We start from the raw sequence: 15404 nt of genomic DNA, 5'->3' as shown, positions 1-15404 counted from the left end.
AGTTAACTTTGATCTTTTGGGGGTTTTAATCCCCGAGGAGCCAGCAGAGGGCAGCAGTGAGGCAGATGAGTAAAACGATGGAAATAACCAGTATTTTATTAAATAAACTGATACAATGACGACTGAATTCATCGATAAAGCTCAAATGCTAAGCAAACATTCCGGGTCCGTATCTGCTGCTTTTTCTGAAGCATAAGTTTTGATTTTGTTTTTGTGCCTCGAGTCTGTCTCCATATCTGGTTTAAATTAGGATCTCACATGTGTTCGGATTGGCTTCTCGTCTGGATTGAAGTTATGTTTTTCACCACTCCCTTTAATAAATCTCATTCTCAGCCTTTCTGCCCTGCGGATCACCTCGAAGGAGCGAACTCTTCTATTCGGATCATTTGAATTATTTAATATCCGTTAGAAGCAGCGACGCAGAGAGAAGTGAATATTTGGAGTTTTTGCGAAGAACCATCGTTTCTCGGATTGCTTTAATTTGGTCAGAGTGAAGCGCGTGACCGCCATGGCGCACTTGTGCAGGCAGGCGAGCGGCGGCGCGGCCAGCTGTGCGGGCTGGGTCGGCATCATCGTCGCCACGGCAACCAACGACTGGGTTCGGACCTGCGACTACTCGGTGACCACGTGCGTCCGCATGGACGAGCTGGGCTCGCGGGGACTGTGGGCGGAGTGCGTCATCTCCCCCGCGCTTTACCACTGCGTGGCCCTCAGCCAGGTGCTGTCCCTGCCAGGTGACTTAAACAAGAAACTTTTCACATCATCTGTGTTGTAAAACCAGTCATGAGTGTGTTCTGTAACCCCCCCCCCCCCTTCTTTAACCCCTCCCCAGCCTACATCCAAACATCTCGCGCTCTGATGATCTGCTCGTGTCTCCTCGGGCTTCCCTCCTTGCTGCTGGTGTTGATGTCGATGCCCTTCGTCCGGCTGCAGAACGACAACGCCGCCATCAAGCAGCGGCGGGCCTGGGTGGGAGGCGTCCTCTTCCTCCTCATGGGTGAGGAAGAGCACACTCACTCACAGAGTCGTTTTAAGATGTACAGATGCAGGAGTGCTGCGTCGCACAGTGTGATCAGTGAGTACCCTCCACAATGTCCAGAGATGGATTCCTAACGTACGTCCCCCGTGTCTCCCTGCGTCCTCCAGCCGTGTGCGGCGTGGTATCGACGGTCTGGTTCCCCATCGCCGCCCACCGCGAGCAGCACCTGATGGCGTTCGGCTTCTCTCTCTACGCCGGCTGGGTGGGCTCCGGCCTCTGCCTGCTGGGGGCCGCCGTGATCCTGTTCTGCCGCGGCATCGACCCCGGCCCCCAGAGCGGGGGCAACAGCTTCTACTACTACTCCAGGCAGGGGGGCACGGCCACGCCGCTGGACCCCCCCGCCAACCACGCCAAGAGCGAGCGAGTGTGAAGCCGCCGTGCGCCATGATTTATCATTAAACATTTAGGCCGAGGTGAATTACGTCATCTGCATTTGGTTTGGTTTGGTTTTGTTGAAATGTATATTATTTCACTTTAAATTGCATGTTTTTCCAAATGTTACCTTCAGATTGCAAGTATCTAGTTTAGATCGATCATGTACCAGAAACTCTTTTAGCTTCCTCGTTTATAGACAGCATAATCAATAAGTATCAATCGAGCACCTGTAGTGTCAAATCTAATAAAGGTTTATAAGAGATTAAGAGTCGCAGCGTTTCACTCAAAATTAGACATTTATTCCTGAAACGTCCGTTAAAATGTGCACACGCCAACACGAGTTCCCGGTAAAAACCGAATCACTCAAACCAGTAAAAACACACTAAAGTAAATTCCAGGGCCTCCAAAGAGCCGAAGTGGAGACGCCATTTCTTCTTAAAAGCTGTTTGTCAGATTGAGATGTGAGTTTTAATGAAACCAACATTGTTATTGTTGACAGAAGTTGTTTGAGATTTGAGAAACAGAATGGACAGTGAGGAGTCTCTGGCTCCGCCCCCGCGATGTTTCAACCAATGAGAGAAGAACCTGACTTGAGTACAGAAGCAGAGTGAGTGTCACCATTTTCAGTTTTTTGGGACCAGTGAACAGAAGTCACCATATTTGGAGTGTGTCTCTGGTAGAGACATGTCAATCAAACTAAGCCCCGCCCTAAAGCATCCCCTCCTTTATGGTCTTTGACTCACAAAGTGAACATCATGCTGAATTGAAGAAGACTTGAAACTAGAGACCATAGACGTCTATGGGAGCAGAGGAGTCGCCCCCTGCTGGTCACTAGATATAATAAAGTTTTAAGACAAGCTTTGTGCATAAAGCAACTATAAAGCAAGGTATGCTTTAGGGCGAGGCTACATTCTGATTGATAGGTGCCAGAGACGCATACATCCAAATATGGTAACTTCCATACATTTTCTGCAAAAACAAACAACTTGGTGAGGAGCCACAATCCAAAAAGGCTCCAGCAAGAGTTTACGGTTTAAGGCTTGAAAACGGGAGTCCACAAACCAGCAGGAGACTTCGCGATGACCACGCCCACTTCTTCTGCACAGTCTGTGGAAGCAGGATGTCTGTCGGTGCACATCCAGGGTGCCGCGATGGGAGGTCGTCCATTCTGTCCTCTTCTGGTGACAATTAAAAATGTCCTTTCAAAAGACCGTGCCCTCTGGAGGAAGCGACCTCTGCTCAGTCCTCCTCTTCATCCACGTCAAAGCCGTGGTTGGTCCTCCCTCTGGACTTGCCTGCGGACTGGCCCCCCGATTCGGACTGATAGCCACGCTGCTCGCCGTTACGCTCGTATTGCTCTGCGCCCTCGCACGCGTCCTCCTCCTGCTTCTGCTGGTGTCCCCTCTCCTCCGGGGCGGACCAGCCCTGGTAGGGCCTCTCGTCGCGCTCCAAAACGTCGCCGCCGGCGTCGTCGTCGTCCAGGTGGTTGTCGTAGCGCTGGTAGGAGCTGGCGTGCGCCTGCTGCTCCCGGGCGTTCTGCTCCAGCGTGCTGTGCCACACTCCGTAACAAGCGTAGATCAGCAGACCTGAGGAACATCAAGACCGTCACGCGTCGTGGCTTCCAGAAGGCCCGTCATCTGCCGACCAGCTGCAGGTTCTTCTATCTGCTCCATCTAATCCATACGCTCCTCTAAATGTGTACTTTACATGCTTCAGTTTGGTGTCTCAAACTCTATGATAAAGGACTATGATCTAAGTGAATAAAATTAAGTAAGTAAGTGTTTCCTATATTGTGAAATCTGATAATGGATTAAATTACAATATTTCCCCAACAAAAGAGCTGGAAACTAATATAAAGAAAAAGAAAAGACAGTTTTAACATTTTTAACAATCAACCGTTAGCAACTAGCTCGCCTCTGTGGTGGAAATAAGGACTAAAATAAGAGAACATGTATATTCTAAAGGAAGAAAGCCTGCCTTTGACATCAAGAGGGTCTCTTCTCACCAATGAAGCACCAGACGGTGAACCTGGCCCAGGTGAGTGGAGACAGCTTCAGCATCAGATAGCTGTTGGCCAAAATGGCCGTCGCGGGGACGAAGGGCACGCCGGGCGCCATGTAGGGCAGCTTGGTGGCGCTCTGCGGCTGCTGGATGATCGTGACCAAAAGCTTCGCCAAGGAACCCGCCATCAGCGTGGCCGTGAGGCCGGAAAACGCCGCCCCGATGCCGGTGCCCCGCTCCACGCCGAATATGACGGTTGACCAGAGGAGGAAGGACGTGAGGAAGAAGAGGACGGTGCAGCGGGTCACCGTGCGGCCGGTGGCCGGCGTGGGCCGGGCCGACGCGTCAGGCATCGCCAGCCGCAGCCTCAGGGTGTAGTAGTGACCCCCCAGAAGCCTTTTAAGCAGCGAGGCGCGGCCGGTGTGGAACTCGGCGCCGTCCCCGTCTCCTTCGGCCCCGCCGCCGTGGTAGGACGCCGCCCCGTCGCCGCCCGGGCCTCCGATCAGCCCCTGGTCATCTTTGGTTGAGGCGGCCCCGACCCCGTCCATCCCGACCCCGTCCTCGGCGGCGCCGGGCCTGTACGCGTCGCTCTCCTCGTCGGGCTGGTAGCGGAGCAGCAGCACGCAGACGCTCACCAGGGTGTAGGCCAGCAGCGTGCCGATGGACATCATCTCGATCAGGTCCCGCAGGCTCACCAGCAGAGCCAGCAGCGCCGCCAGGCTCCCCGACACCGCGCACGCCACCGCGGGCGTGTGCGTGAACGCCGACACGTGGGACAGGAACCTGGACACACAACACAAATCAATCGGCCCGGGAACTGGAGAACCCTTGCGGTCACCTTTTTGGCGCCCCCCCTCACCCGAAGAGCAGGCCGTCCCGGGACATGGCGTAGAGGATCCTGGGCATGGGGAACAGAGAGCCCAGCAGAGAGACCGTGAGGCCCGCTATGGAGCCCACGGCCACCACGTATTTCCCCCACAGGAAGCCGTGCACCGCGAACATCTCCATGAGGGGAGCCGAGCCGTCGATCAGGTCGTAGGGCACCATGAGAGTCAGGATCACGCTCACCTGCACGGAGGAAGACCAGTCGCTCATCCAACGTCTGTCCCCACACCATGACCAGATCAGAGGTGGAAGCTCCTTGTTATTGACGGGTTTAGCAGCCAATCGCCTGCTTTCAGGCTTTTATTTCTCCTTCAATCCAATTTGCTTTTATCCAAAAACAACCCAAAGTTACAGCAAACACTGACCGACACGTAGGCCATGAGGCAGGTGACCAGCGAGGCCGTGATGGCGTAGGGGATGGAGGTGTTGGGGTTTTTCGCCTCCTCCCCCGTCGTCGCGATGATGTCGAAGCCGATGAAGGCGTAGAAGCAAGTGGCCGCACCTTGCATCACCTGACGGGCAAACAAGAGACCAGCTTCGTTTTTGACTCCTTCCACACCGCAAGGCTGCCAGAGACGGCTGCTCGTCTCACCCCTGACCAGCCGTACGGGAGGAACCTGCCGCCCCCCCAGTTGCTGGGGGAGAGGAAGAAGAGCCCGGCGATGATCATGAAGACCCAGACCACCAGGTTGACCACGTTGAGGACGTTGTTGAAGCCCACCGAGTTCCGCACGCCGAGAGCCACGACCCCCGTGACCAGCAGGGCGATGAACAGGGCCAGCAGGTCAGGGTACGTGTCCTCACCTTTACCTGGGAGCAACAGTACCATTTAGGAGGAAACTACTTCATGGTTAAGTGTTGGAATGAGCGAGAACCGATATGACGGGAAGGGCTTCCTCTCTGTTGATTAGATTACAATCAGTCAATTGTTAATACTCTTAACTTGATGAAAGACGTCGGGCTGATCGTACTGACCGAGTCCCCTGAGCGTGCCCAGGTGCGTTATCATGTAGTCGCTGATGCTGTGATTGGCCAGAGAGTCAAACATGCTGCTCAGAGCCGACGCCCCCGCCGCTGTGCCAATCAGGTACTCCAGGATCAGGTTCCAACCAATGAAAAACGCCACAAACTCCCCGACCGTCACGTAGCTGTAGGTGTAGGCGGAGCCGGTCGTCTTCGGGACCCGGACACCGAACTCTGCGTAGCACACACCTGTGACCCGAAATACACACAAAGCTCAATGAGGCAATCGGCGTTTGGTAAGATTAGAGATTCCAGATTAATCAGGAAGTCAGACAGTACCGACCACCTTCGGTTGGACACGGTTCCGTTGCCTCACCTGAGAGAATGGACGCCACCGCCGCGATAATGAAAGACAGGATGACCCCGGGCCCGGCCATCGCCTTGGCGACCAGCCCGGCGACCACGTACATCCCCGTGCCGACGCAGCTGCCCACCCCGAGCGACACCAGGTCCACGGTGGTCAGGACCTTGGCCAGCCCGACCGCCGACCCCTCCCCGAGCTCGGTGAGGTCATCGGAGCCGTGCGCCATCGAGCCCACGGGTTTGGTCCGCAGCAGGCGGGAGCACACGTCGTACCAGGCGTCGCCGAGCGGCAGCCGGCCGAGCCACGCCGCCATCGCCTCGCCCGGGTGTCACCTGTTGAAGGCGGCTTGTCTACCTTTTCCCACCTCTATGCTTCTCTCACTCCCATCTCCTCGTCAGGCCTCTTTCCTCTCTTTGTTCTTCAAGATCTGCACCTCGAAATGAAGGCAAAGCAGACATGGAAGAAAGTATCAATGAAAATAAAAGAAGTACACATGAATTGTTTCTTATTGATAGGATGATAAAACAATTCACCCTTTAAATTACTCCTTTTCCTGAGATTACGCTCAAACTGAATTGTTTTCATTCATTATTGATTCCTTCTTGAACAAATAAAGAGGGCAATCATAAAAGGGCCAATACCAGGCGGGTATTCCTGAGGATGTGAGCCACCATCAGCTGTTCTCATCACTCACTGGAGCGAGACTCCCTCTCTGAAACTTTAATGAAGACTGAGGATCTACTTTCACAGGTAAAGGTACGACTGAGGGAAATAAAACTGGACCAACGTATACAAATCTGACATGAACACTTTGGAACTAGAACCAAAACCTCTATTTAAATCTGCAGACGTGATCGACACCAACAGGCTGGCTTGAAGACAGTGAAGAAACTTAAAGATGCACACCTGAGCACACAGGTAAATACACTCACCTGTGGCTTGTTTTCTAGAGGACGAGTCGGTTGAGTCCACGTCCTCTGCAGACTTGCAGGAAATGGTGACGAGGCGACAGCGTTAATCCTTCAGACCTGACCCCACCTCATCAGATGGATACGTTATTCCACACCGGAGTATGACCAGGTGTGTGTGTGTGTGTCATCATTTATTCAAAGGAGGGAGGCTAGAATAGCTGCTGTGAAGGTGTGTGAATTAACTTTGAGCTGCAGCTGCTGCAGGTGACGTTTATTTACTTTTTGTGTGCAGAGCTGAGAAACCTACCAGGTGTGTGTTTGTGATTGTGAGGGACGAGGTAATGCATGATGTCACAAGGGACCCCGCACAGGAGAAATACATTGTGTGTGTGTGTGTGTCGGGTCAATCTGGAGGACGATCCAAATCTTCTGCACCCCAAGACACAAAAAGAACTCTATCCTACGCCTACACGTTCTATCTTGTAACGTGATGCGAGGAGTCGGATTACCTGGTAACACAATGGTCTGAAACAGGAGAAACAAGACACCGAGCTACACAAACTGGCTAAGAGGAAAGTTTGGGGAAAACACTTGATCCAAAGCATGGGCTGCATCATGTGACAGATGATGCCAGTTTGAGTTGCACTGATCAGACCCAGTTTGCAGAACTTCACCAGTATTCTGCTGCACGATTCCTCTGGATTCAGGCTGGTCTTCATTTCCTTTTGGTCATGTTGTACCTTAATACATTTTAGGGGCCCATCCAGACATATTTCCACTAACGTGACAAAGTCATGTTTATCTTTTTCCTCCTTTCATTCCCTGACCCGTGTGCTTTTTAAGTTTAGAGTCTCTTTGGAGCGTCTGCATGTTGTAAAATAACAAACCAACTCTGTAAAAACCATACGAGTTGACTGCAGAGCATCTGAAGGTGAAGACATTCCACAGCGTACGTGTTTTATACGCAACAGATGAACGCACACACACACACACACACAGCGAAACATCCTTTTCTGTTTAAGGGAGTCATGGTTTTCAGGCAGCCTGAAGACACGCCAGATGGACAGTGCCAGTACGAAGCCTTAAGGGTCGTAACGCTGAAACTAACCAGAGGGTTCAGTCAATATTACACAAGTTAGATATTGGCCTCTTGATCTATTGGGAAATATCAACGAGACAAAAACATTTTTGGTAGAATTCTTAAACTTTCCATGTCTGTCGAAAAATATTAGCTTTCAATATCACCGTTTAGCACCTGCAGCACCACCTGGTGTTTGACGTACTGCTACACAATCATCTTCAGGTTTAAGGACGAGCTTCAGAAATCACGTCAAATAAAAGTAGGCTGGGTGGAATGAGAGGAACACACCAAGTCTGTTAAGAGCACCACGAGGACTGTGGTCCTTGACATTTGAGCCCTTCATAAATAGCGCCTGGTTTGACAAATTTAAGTGGCCACTTTTAACAAAACTATGAATTTCATACTAATTTGATAGGCTGGACAAAATAAAAAGAACACCTCTATTAAAGTTATTCTAAACTTTAAGGATAGTAAATGGCTGTGGTTTTAATTACGCGTACCTAATCTGACAAGAGACAAACAAATAACTCATTTTAGCACTTATAAGACTCATTCTCACTGGACGCATTGTTTAAATTGGGATAATTTGAGCAGCAAGTACGACAGTTAAGCAAACAAACACCAGAAGTCAACAGACCCTTTAAATCGCTCCCTTATCAAGAACAACTTTTTAACAGCAGCAAAATGAAAACAAAGCAAAAGTATTTTTTCCCTTTCCGCATTTATTCTCCATCATTTACTCGTCTGCCTCGGACTCTTCTTCGTCGTCCTGACTGATCTGGAAGTAGCGCAGCTCGTACGTCTCCTTGTCGGACGCCACGACCCTCAGCCAGTCACGGAGGTTGTTCTTCTTCAGGTACTTCTTCGTTAGGTACTTCAGGTACCTGGTGAGAAGAGAGCACTTAGTCTCTGAATTCAAATCCCGGATGTTGTTACAATGTCCGTTTGGCTCTCATCTCACCTTTTGGAGAACTGCTTCTCGGACGTGACGTTGATCTTGTTCTTCATGCGGCCGACCTGGACGATGTTGCCCAGGTTCCCCGTCTTCCCGTTCACCTTAATCCTCTCTTTGAGGAAGGTTTCCTGTTGGACAGAACACAGTGACGCACTAGGGAAGAGAACCCTAGTATATTCGGAGCTAGGGAAGAGGGCCCTAGTCCAGACGCAGGGTTAGCCGCTTGCAACCTCCACACGCTCAACATTTCTGACCATGATGAATAAATTTTTTTTTTTTGAGAATACTTACAAAGCTGGCGGAGTCCAGGATCCCATCCTCCACTGGGTGGGTCAGGTCCAAAGTGAACTTCCATGCAGCTCCTCGTTTGGACTTGGACCTGCTCACAGTCGGCCTTCTCTGCTTTAGCTGTGAGAATAAAAACTCAAATCAGTAAAATCTTAAGGAACTTGTAATCTCTCTTCATAAAAGTCCCTATATTAGCATTCTAGCTTTTACTAGTCGAGAACATCGTAACGAGTTACTTTTTGTCGTCGTAGACACTTATTTAGAGTCTCATAGTTAACTTATCGACATTCACAAAAGGTTCTACTTTATTATGAGCTAAAGAATGAACTAAAACACAATTTAATCAATAGTAGGCCTCCAGCAAATAATGAAACACGTGCTAGCTAACGTTGTGGCCGGCAGCGAGCTAATGCTAACTCTGCTACCTTATCGGCTTCCTACCACAAAGAAACGGTGTTTAACACAGTTAAGCGCTTACAGATGTATTTTATTTGCATTGTGTATGAACCGGAACACGTTCGGGAAACGTTACTGGGATGAATATCGCAAAAACTCGCTGATTCCAGAGGAGCTGGTGCGACTTACCGGCGCCATGTTAGGAGATCGGAAGTGAAAGGAAGAACCGGACGTGACGCAGGCGTGACGTCGATTGCGCCGTTTGAAACGCCCTTGCCATATATGGTAACACATACAGTATATCTCTGCAGAGAAGAAGAAAACACAATAAATCGGTAAAAATAGCTCGTTTAACGAGTGGCGAAACCACCTGTGATGTCGCTGAAGGAGAAGTTATCCGTTAAATTGTTATTTAAGATTAACTCTGCCAATAATACAGACAGTTTGATTTAAATTAAATTAAGCTTTGTCTAAAAGCAAGGGGTTTTCTACTGGAGGTTTAGCTCTCTAGGTTTCATCAGCTGTGGGATGATAAAGGTCTAAAGGTCAACCCCAGCCCAAACACACCCTGATAATAGACCTGCTGAGCCTGGTCAATCATTCACAACTTGTTCAAACACACACAGTCACATTGAATTCATTCAGCCGCACTTGGGTGAAAGCACAAAATTAAATCCGCCCTGATGAGTCAGAGAATCCTTCAGCGGCCTCGCGGTGATGCGTCCTATATTCCACCGCGCTGGGTGTGTCACTGAAATACTTTTGTCATACTCCCTGGTCGTGTAACGTCTCCTACATTTAGTTTTGGCCTTTAATCTTGCAGTAGCGCTTCAGTTGTATATCACATGATTAGAAGTACCTTTGCATATTGTAATTATTTTTCTGAATCATCCCAACATCCACAGAAAAACAAAGCTCTCAAACTACAAAAAGTGAATTAAGTATTTTTGCTCAGATTTGGGCATTTTATTTCCATCGTGTTTCACTGTCAACCAGCATTACATTTTAACAATTACAGCGTATGCAAGAGGCAGAAAACCAGACAGTTTTGCAGTTTTTTTCCATTGTTTCATTATTTTATTGTTTTTTTTTTGCCATCTCCAGTCAGGTGACAAAGGCCTCGAGTGAACAAAAATGTTTGCAACTCTACCACCCTCCCCAACCCGATCCCTCGGAAAAAGAAACACGCCTCACTGCAAACCGCCTTCCACATTTCGGAGGCCCACACCGCTACACTCATGCCTCTCAAAACAAGGTATTACACTCCTTTTGTATTGTGGGGGGGAAGGGGAAGGGGGGGTGGGGGGGGATAGCGGGGCGAGCCCTCAACCCTCCCCCCCCCCTCCCAATGGACGAGAGGTGTGAGCGCACAAGCGCTCCTCAAACTTCTACAGACAAGAGACTGGCATCACACGGGTAAAATCACTGAAGTTTCTGTTCTTCTAAGAGGGGGGGGGGGGGGGGGGGGAGAAAAAAAACAAAAAACACTTCTTTTCTGTTTTAGAGCTTTGACATGCTGGGGTGGACCTCAAGTGCTAGCCACCACCAATCCCAACAACTAGGAGGGGACAGGGGGGGGGGGGGGAGCCTCATCGAGCCCCGATCCGCACGGGGACCAGAGCGGGGGGGCCATGCTGGATGGTAATGGCTGCTAGAGGACGGCCTGAACCCGAAGTTAACATCTACAGAGACTTTTCCTCCCTCCCACTGCTTCAACAACTCAAACTGTCCTCTGCACGTTCCCTCTAAAAGGCTCTAGACCAGCTTTAATCAAGACTTTAAAAAATATCATACAAAAGCTGAATCCCGTTGTTAAAACGTTCAGGAATGTGAGTGGCGAAACCAAGGTGTTGAAGGCAGAGAGACGAAGCAGGAATGAGCAACTGATGCGTTATTTTTGAAGTGTTTTTTTTATATATAAAGTAGATTGTAACCAAACAAAACCTCAGTGATCAGAGCAGAGGACCACGCAGCGAGCCACAGTGGAACTCCCATCAGCAATGCAAAGGAGAAATGATAAAAAGTGAGGAGGGAGGGAGGGAGGGAGGGGGGGCCAGGGAGGGATAAAAACGATGAAATCACAACAGAATGATTGAGGTTGTCTGTGAAGGCCGACGCTTTGGTGACAGAACCAATGAGAATGCAGGAGACTGGTTGTGGGCGGTGCTTGTTGCCTGGGAAGCAAAGTCCGTCCCCTTATTTGCCGGCCAGGACCTTGGTAGCGACAGCACATTCCTCCCCCATGGCAGCGATGACGGTGACCTGTAGGGAAGAAGCCCACAACGTGTTCCAGTCAATCATCTGAAGCTTGCTGCCCCCCCCCCCCCCCCATGTGACCACTTTCTACCCCTATCTGTCCATGAACATAACCCCCAATGCTTAGACCTCAGGCGTTACACCTTTAATGAAGTGATTTTAAACATTTGTCCATTATGTCAAAACCAGCCCCCCTCCAACAGGGAGCTTTGTGTTTTCTTTGAACACTCACCATGAATTCGTCACCAGCCTCAAACTTCCCCTCGATTTCTCTGCCGATTTCGCTGTCAGGGACACGCAGGTCCTCCCTGATGTCCCCGGTGTCGCTCATCAGGCACATGTAGCCATCATTGATGTTAACCAGCTTGGGGGGGGGGGGGGAAAGGGACATTTGACAATTTAAAATAGGCCCAAAAGGTTGCGGTCACGTCCTTCAGACGTTGTGCTTTCTTTGTTTAACTGCAGTTCCACGTGAGAGATAAGAGTGCTGGAGTTGTACCTGGTAATCTAGCCTCTTGATGGAGGGAACATCCATGTTGTGGGTGGAGGGGCACATATCTTCATGCTTCTTGTTGGTGAAGATGTCGATTCCAACCAGGTTGACCTGAAAGATAAGAAAGAAAAGAAGTGAGGTCACGTTTTAAAGAAAAATTGCAAAGATCAAGAACCAACATGAGGTTTATAGACGCATCACATACACAACTGATCAAACAAACTAATCAGCCAGTTTGCATCTGTTGGCCCTCACCAGGTCACGAATCATTAAAAAACGCAAAGGCTTTTGATGCCAGTTTAGGAAGAAGCTGTAGAGCGATTCCAAAACGTTAAGATTACTTTCTACAGTTCATCCTTTTTATATCAGAAAAAGTGATTGAAAGTTTGAAAATATATTGCCAAAATATGAATTTATTCCATCCACGTTGAGCCTGACCGGAGGGAAAGTACATGTCTGAGAACCGAAAAGTGGTTATGTGCTACAACGAGGACTCTTCTTCAGGTGTTTATGGTCTAAGAGGAAAGCCGCTGCGCTTCTGAGCGCCAGAGTCCATCCAGCACAGAGGAGAAAGAGACGCTGCTGCAGGAAGACGAGCTCTCCTTCCGGAGCTCCAACTGCAGGATATGGGTCTGTCCATGGTGGACTGTCTCTGCTGGAGTTTGAGCTGAAGGAGGTACAGCTGAACCTGCATGATGTCATCTGGTTTCACCAAAACACAAGGTCACCGACACCGAGCATTAAGAAGAACCAAATGGTTCTCTTGGATGGTGTCGTTTGCTGATGGTGGTCATAATGGGGATCCGAACTAAACCGACACTGGCTCAGGACAAGTTTAGGTCCCTCAGAAAAACTACCCCCCCCCCCCCCCCACATACAGCTTGACTCAGACTGGGCAGGAATACGAGAACTCCAAAGCCAAACCTCAGGTCTCTGCCATCTTTCACACAGGGTTCAGTTGGTGACCAAACTCCATTTAATGCTTTGCACGGTCACTCAACAGCTGCTTTGAACAACGTAATCACACCATAGAAGGTTGACTTCCTCCAATCGCTGAGCAATATTCAGTATTTGTTTTTCTTGGTTGCTCATTTCATTTAATGTTTTATAACTTTAGAATGCATCGATATTAACTAATTATTTTGTGAAGCATTTCACGCGGTTGTTCTTTGACAGCAGTAAACAAACAGCTTTTTTTTTTACCTTGGCATGTCCGTGCTTGCCGGTCTTGGAGGTGGACATCTCCACAATTTTGCAGGGGTGTCCCTTCAGCACCACATACCCGTTCTTACGCAGAGCAGAGCACTGCATGGGGTAAGTGGCGGAGGCGCCAGACTCGCCAACCGTGAAGTCAAGATCGGGATCGGACATGTTGCGATGGGTCAGCGGTGCTGCAAAAGATATTTACGGATCAATTATCGACAGCAGAATAATTGATAAGGAACATGCCAAATACTAAACATAGCACTATGTGTAATTTATTAGTAATACTAAATATTGTCAGAGGGGGTTGAAAACAACTCCACACCTGAAATATCTAACAAACAGTATGGATTACTTCTGGTCTACAGCTACAGTGGAAACCAATGGATCTGGTGCTTAGACAGCATAACGGGATATTTTTAATATTGATCCAACAGCTGACATAATCAAAATATACTTGCTGTAGATGTAATCAAATAAACCTGACAATACAAATCGTAATCACATTACAGACTAGTCAGACTGTAATTAACCAATCGTGGATGTACATATAAACACATTAAGATCGGTCTCAAAATCAGAATTGGAAGGGAATTCTGTTTTTATTCAGGTTTTGATTAGTGTAAGTTATCGCTTAAAAAAACCAAAACATTTACAGGCTACATTTTGCTAAATTCTTGTAGGTTCACTTAAATCAGTTTAAAGACCCAGTCCCCATCTTTTATCGCTCCGGGCCAATGCAGCCTTTCCAGGGCCCCGAACTGTGGACCGGTCATCGCGAGGCAGCACCCTCATGATCTGTTCCCGCGGGTCCAAATCAAAAGTTTAAAAATAATGAAGCCCGACCGGGGACAGACAGGCAGACATGTGGCAGCACGGACAGCTTGACCCCGACTCAGCACGAGGCTGCGCCACTTCCAAATCCAACACATGTTTTTCTAATGTTAGCGAACACTAACTTCTCCCCAACAACTAAACCAGCACTGGGTGCTCGGTAATAGTTGTAACCATGTTTTTATACGACTTGTATCAAACGCGCTCTTGCGAGTTTAAAGAGGGTAACTTGATATTAATACATTAGCCTGAGCAAGCTAGCTGGCTGGCTGGCCTGGAGTTCAGCACAACAGCGGCAGTGAGCGGCACGAAGCCAGCCAACGTCACGTCTACGGCTAATGGATCAGCTGGAAGTCTCTTTCGGTCCGATTCAAACGAGCTCTTTCAGACCGACACGCGTCGTTCGGATATGCTCACGTGTTCTGCCGGTGTTTTTAGACCGGACAACGCGCGCCGCTTCTGCTGCCGGTGTTACTAATGAAGCGAGTACCGTTATGTTCGCTAGGCGCGTTGCTAACACGATGCTAACGTGATGCTAACGCGATGCTAGGTCTAACGGTCCATTCAGCTGCGTTCAAATTAAAAAAAAAAAAAAAAAGCAAACGGGTTTGACGCTGTCGACGGCGGCTGGTGCTCACAGGCCGCGGTGTTTGTTTAACGCTCCGACAGCCGAACCGCCGTGTGACGATCACACCGCAGGGCCTCGCAGTGACCAGTCACCGGGAGAAATTTACAGACGTTATTCGGATATTGTCCCGGTAGCCGCGGCGCCGTAGGCCGCACGTCCCTTCGATTCAACCCGGGTGGCGTTAGCCGGGAATACGGGCACCGCGTCCGCCAATGTATCAAACTAACGGCTCCGTCTACTTCGACGCCTCCGAAAACAGTTAGGGTTCACTCTTAATGCAGTTAGGTGTCCCTGTTATCCCCCTTAAGGCAGAAACACGCGCCATGCCACACTTACCTTCCGAGAAAAAAAGAGGCCCGAGTGTGCGCATGCGCGGCCAACTTTACTGCGGCATCCGTAGAAGGCAGAAGGGAGGGGCGGCGCGCGCGGGTTCCGGTGTTCCGGCAGGGAGGGTTGCCAGGTCGGAGGTAAGCGGACATGGCAACCGGGTCAGAGGCGGCTCTCGAACACCGGGGGCGTCCACAGTATCGCAGTGGGGTAGTAATTTAAATTTAAAAATACTATCTTACAAATATATGACATTGTTCTGATTATTGTACCAAGTAAAAAGATCTATCCTACACAAATATACATAAAAACTAAACACGACACAAGTAAAAGTAGCAGTATCAGTGTGTACCCTAGGGATTAATAAAGTATATATCTATAAACGGTGCTGGGAGAGGAACAGTA

General features: G+C 49.3%; 4 protein-coding genes across 4 annotated transcripts; 1 reads left to right on the top strand and 3 right to left on the bottom strand.

Annotated features, from left to right (window-relative positions):
• Nucleotides 1–69: 69 nt before the first annotated feature.
• LOC119198297 (claudin-11-like) lies at nt 70–1924 on the top strand. The gene is made up of 3 exons (XM_037455275.2): nt 70–734; nt 833–997; nt 1147–1924. The coding sequence occupies exons 1-3, from the start codon at nt 509–511 to the stop codon at nt 1407–1409; spliced, it is 654 nt and encodes a 217-aa protein (XP_037311172.2). The 5' UTR covers nt 70–508; the 3' UTR covers nt 1410–1924.
• Nucleotides 1925–1938: 14 nt separating this feature from the next.
• Nucleotides 1939–6048, bottom strand: LOC119198672 (probable cationic amino acid transporter). Its single transcript, XM_037456099.2, has 7 exons — nt 5640–6048; nt 5276–5512; nt 4893–5110; nt 4666–4812; nt 4275–4483; nt 3420–4198; nt 1939–3000 (listed from the first exon to the last, which is right to left on the bottom strand). Exons 1-7 carry the CDS (start codon nt 5938–5940, stop codon nt 2654–2656), a joined length of 2238 nt encoding a protein of 745 aa, XP_037311996.2. The 5' UTR covers nt 5941–6048; the 3' UTR covers nt 1939–2653.
• Nucleotides 6049–8321: 2273 nt separating this feature from the next.
• Nucleotides 8322–9593, bottom strand: rpl22l1 (ribosomal protein L22-like 1). The gene is made up of 4 exons (XM_037455819.2): nt 9448–9593; nt 8866–8982; nt 8581–8702; nt 8322–8503 (listed from the first exon to the last, which is right to left on the bottom strand). The coding sequence occupies exons 1-4, from the start codon at nt 9550–9552 to the stop codon at nt 8356–8358; spliced, it is 492 nt and encodes a 163-aa protein (XP_037311716.1). The 5' UTR covers nt 9553–9593; the 3' UTR covers nt 8322–8355.
• Nucleotides 9594–10191: 598 nt separating this feature from the next.
• Nucleotides 10192–15085, bottom strand: eif5a (eukaryotic translation initiation factor 5A). The gene is made up of 5 exons (XM_037455818.2): nt 15009–15085; nt 13211–13398; nt 12014–12118; nt 11747–11878; nt 10192–11520 (listed from the first exon to the last, which is right to left on the bottom strand). The coding sequence occupies exons 1-5, from the start codon at nt 15040–15042 to the stop codon at nt 11455–11457; spliced, it is 525 nt and encodes a 174-aa protein (XP_037311715.1). The 5' UTR covers nt 15043–15085; the 3' UTR covers nt 10192–11454.
• Nucleotides 15086–15404: the final 319 nt, after the last annotated feature.

This window comes from Pungitius pungitius, chromosome 19, assembly GCF_949316345.1.
Source record: "Pungitius pungitius chromosome 19, fPunPun2.1, whole genome shotgun sequence".
Lineage (NCBI taxonomy): Eukaryota > Metazoa > Chordata > Actinopteri > Perciformes > Gasterosteidae > Pungitius > Pungitius pungitius.
This window is presented reverse-complemented; position numbering and strand designations above follow the sequence as displayed.

Bases quoted from the DNA above. Each gene is read 5' to 3' on its own strand.
- LOC119198297 (XM_037455275.2), top strand. From the start codon at position 509: ATGGCGCACTTGTGCAGGCAGGCGAGCGGCGGCGCGGCCAGCTGTGCG. The intron at 735-832 runs GTGACTTAAACA...ACCCCTCCCCAG, and splicing joins CCAGGTGCTGTCCCTGCCAG to CCTACATCCAAACATCTCGC. The intron at 998-1,146 runs GTGAGGAAGAGC...TGCGTCCTCCAG, and splicing joins CGTCCTCTTCCTCCTCATGG to CCGTGTGCGGCGTGGTATCG.
- LOC119198672 (XM_037456099.2), bottom strand. From the start codon at position 5,940: ATGGCGGCGTGGCTCGGCCGGCTGCCGCTCGGCGACGCCTGGTACGAC. The intron at 4,484-4,665 runs GTCAGTGTTTGC...TCCTCCGTGCAG, and splicing joins GCCTCATGGCCTACGTGTCG to GTGAGCGTGATCCTGACTCT. The intron at 3,001-3,419 runs GTGAGAAGAGAC...GATGTTCCTCAG, and splicing joins CACCGTCTGGTGCTTCATTG to GTCTGCTGATCTACGCTTGT.
- eif5a (XM_037455818.2), bottom strand. From the start codon at position 15,042: ATGCGCACACTCGGGCCTCTTTTTTTCTCGGAAG. The intron at 13,399-15,008 runs GTAAGTGTGGCA...TATCTTTTGCAG, and splicing joins GCCTCTTTTTTTCTCGGAAG to CACCGCTGACCCATCGCAAC. The intron at 11,879-12,013 runs GTACAACTCCAG...CCCCCCCCCAAG, and splicing joins TCAAGAGGCTAGATTACCAG to CTGGTTAACATCAATGATGG.
- rpl22l1 (XM_037455819.2), bottom strand. From the start codon at position 9,552: ATGTGTTACCATATATGGCAAGGGCGTTTCAAACGGCGCAATCGACGT. The intron at 8,703-8,865 runs GTAAGTATTCTC...TCTGTCCAACAG, and splicing joins TCCTGGACTCCGCCAGCTTT to GAAACCTTCCTCAAAGAGAG. The intron at 8,504-8,580 runs GTGAGATGAGAG...TCTTCTCACCAG, and splicing joins GAGAAGCAGTTCTCCAAAAG to GTACCTGAAGTACCTAACGA.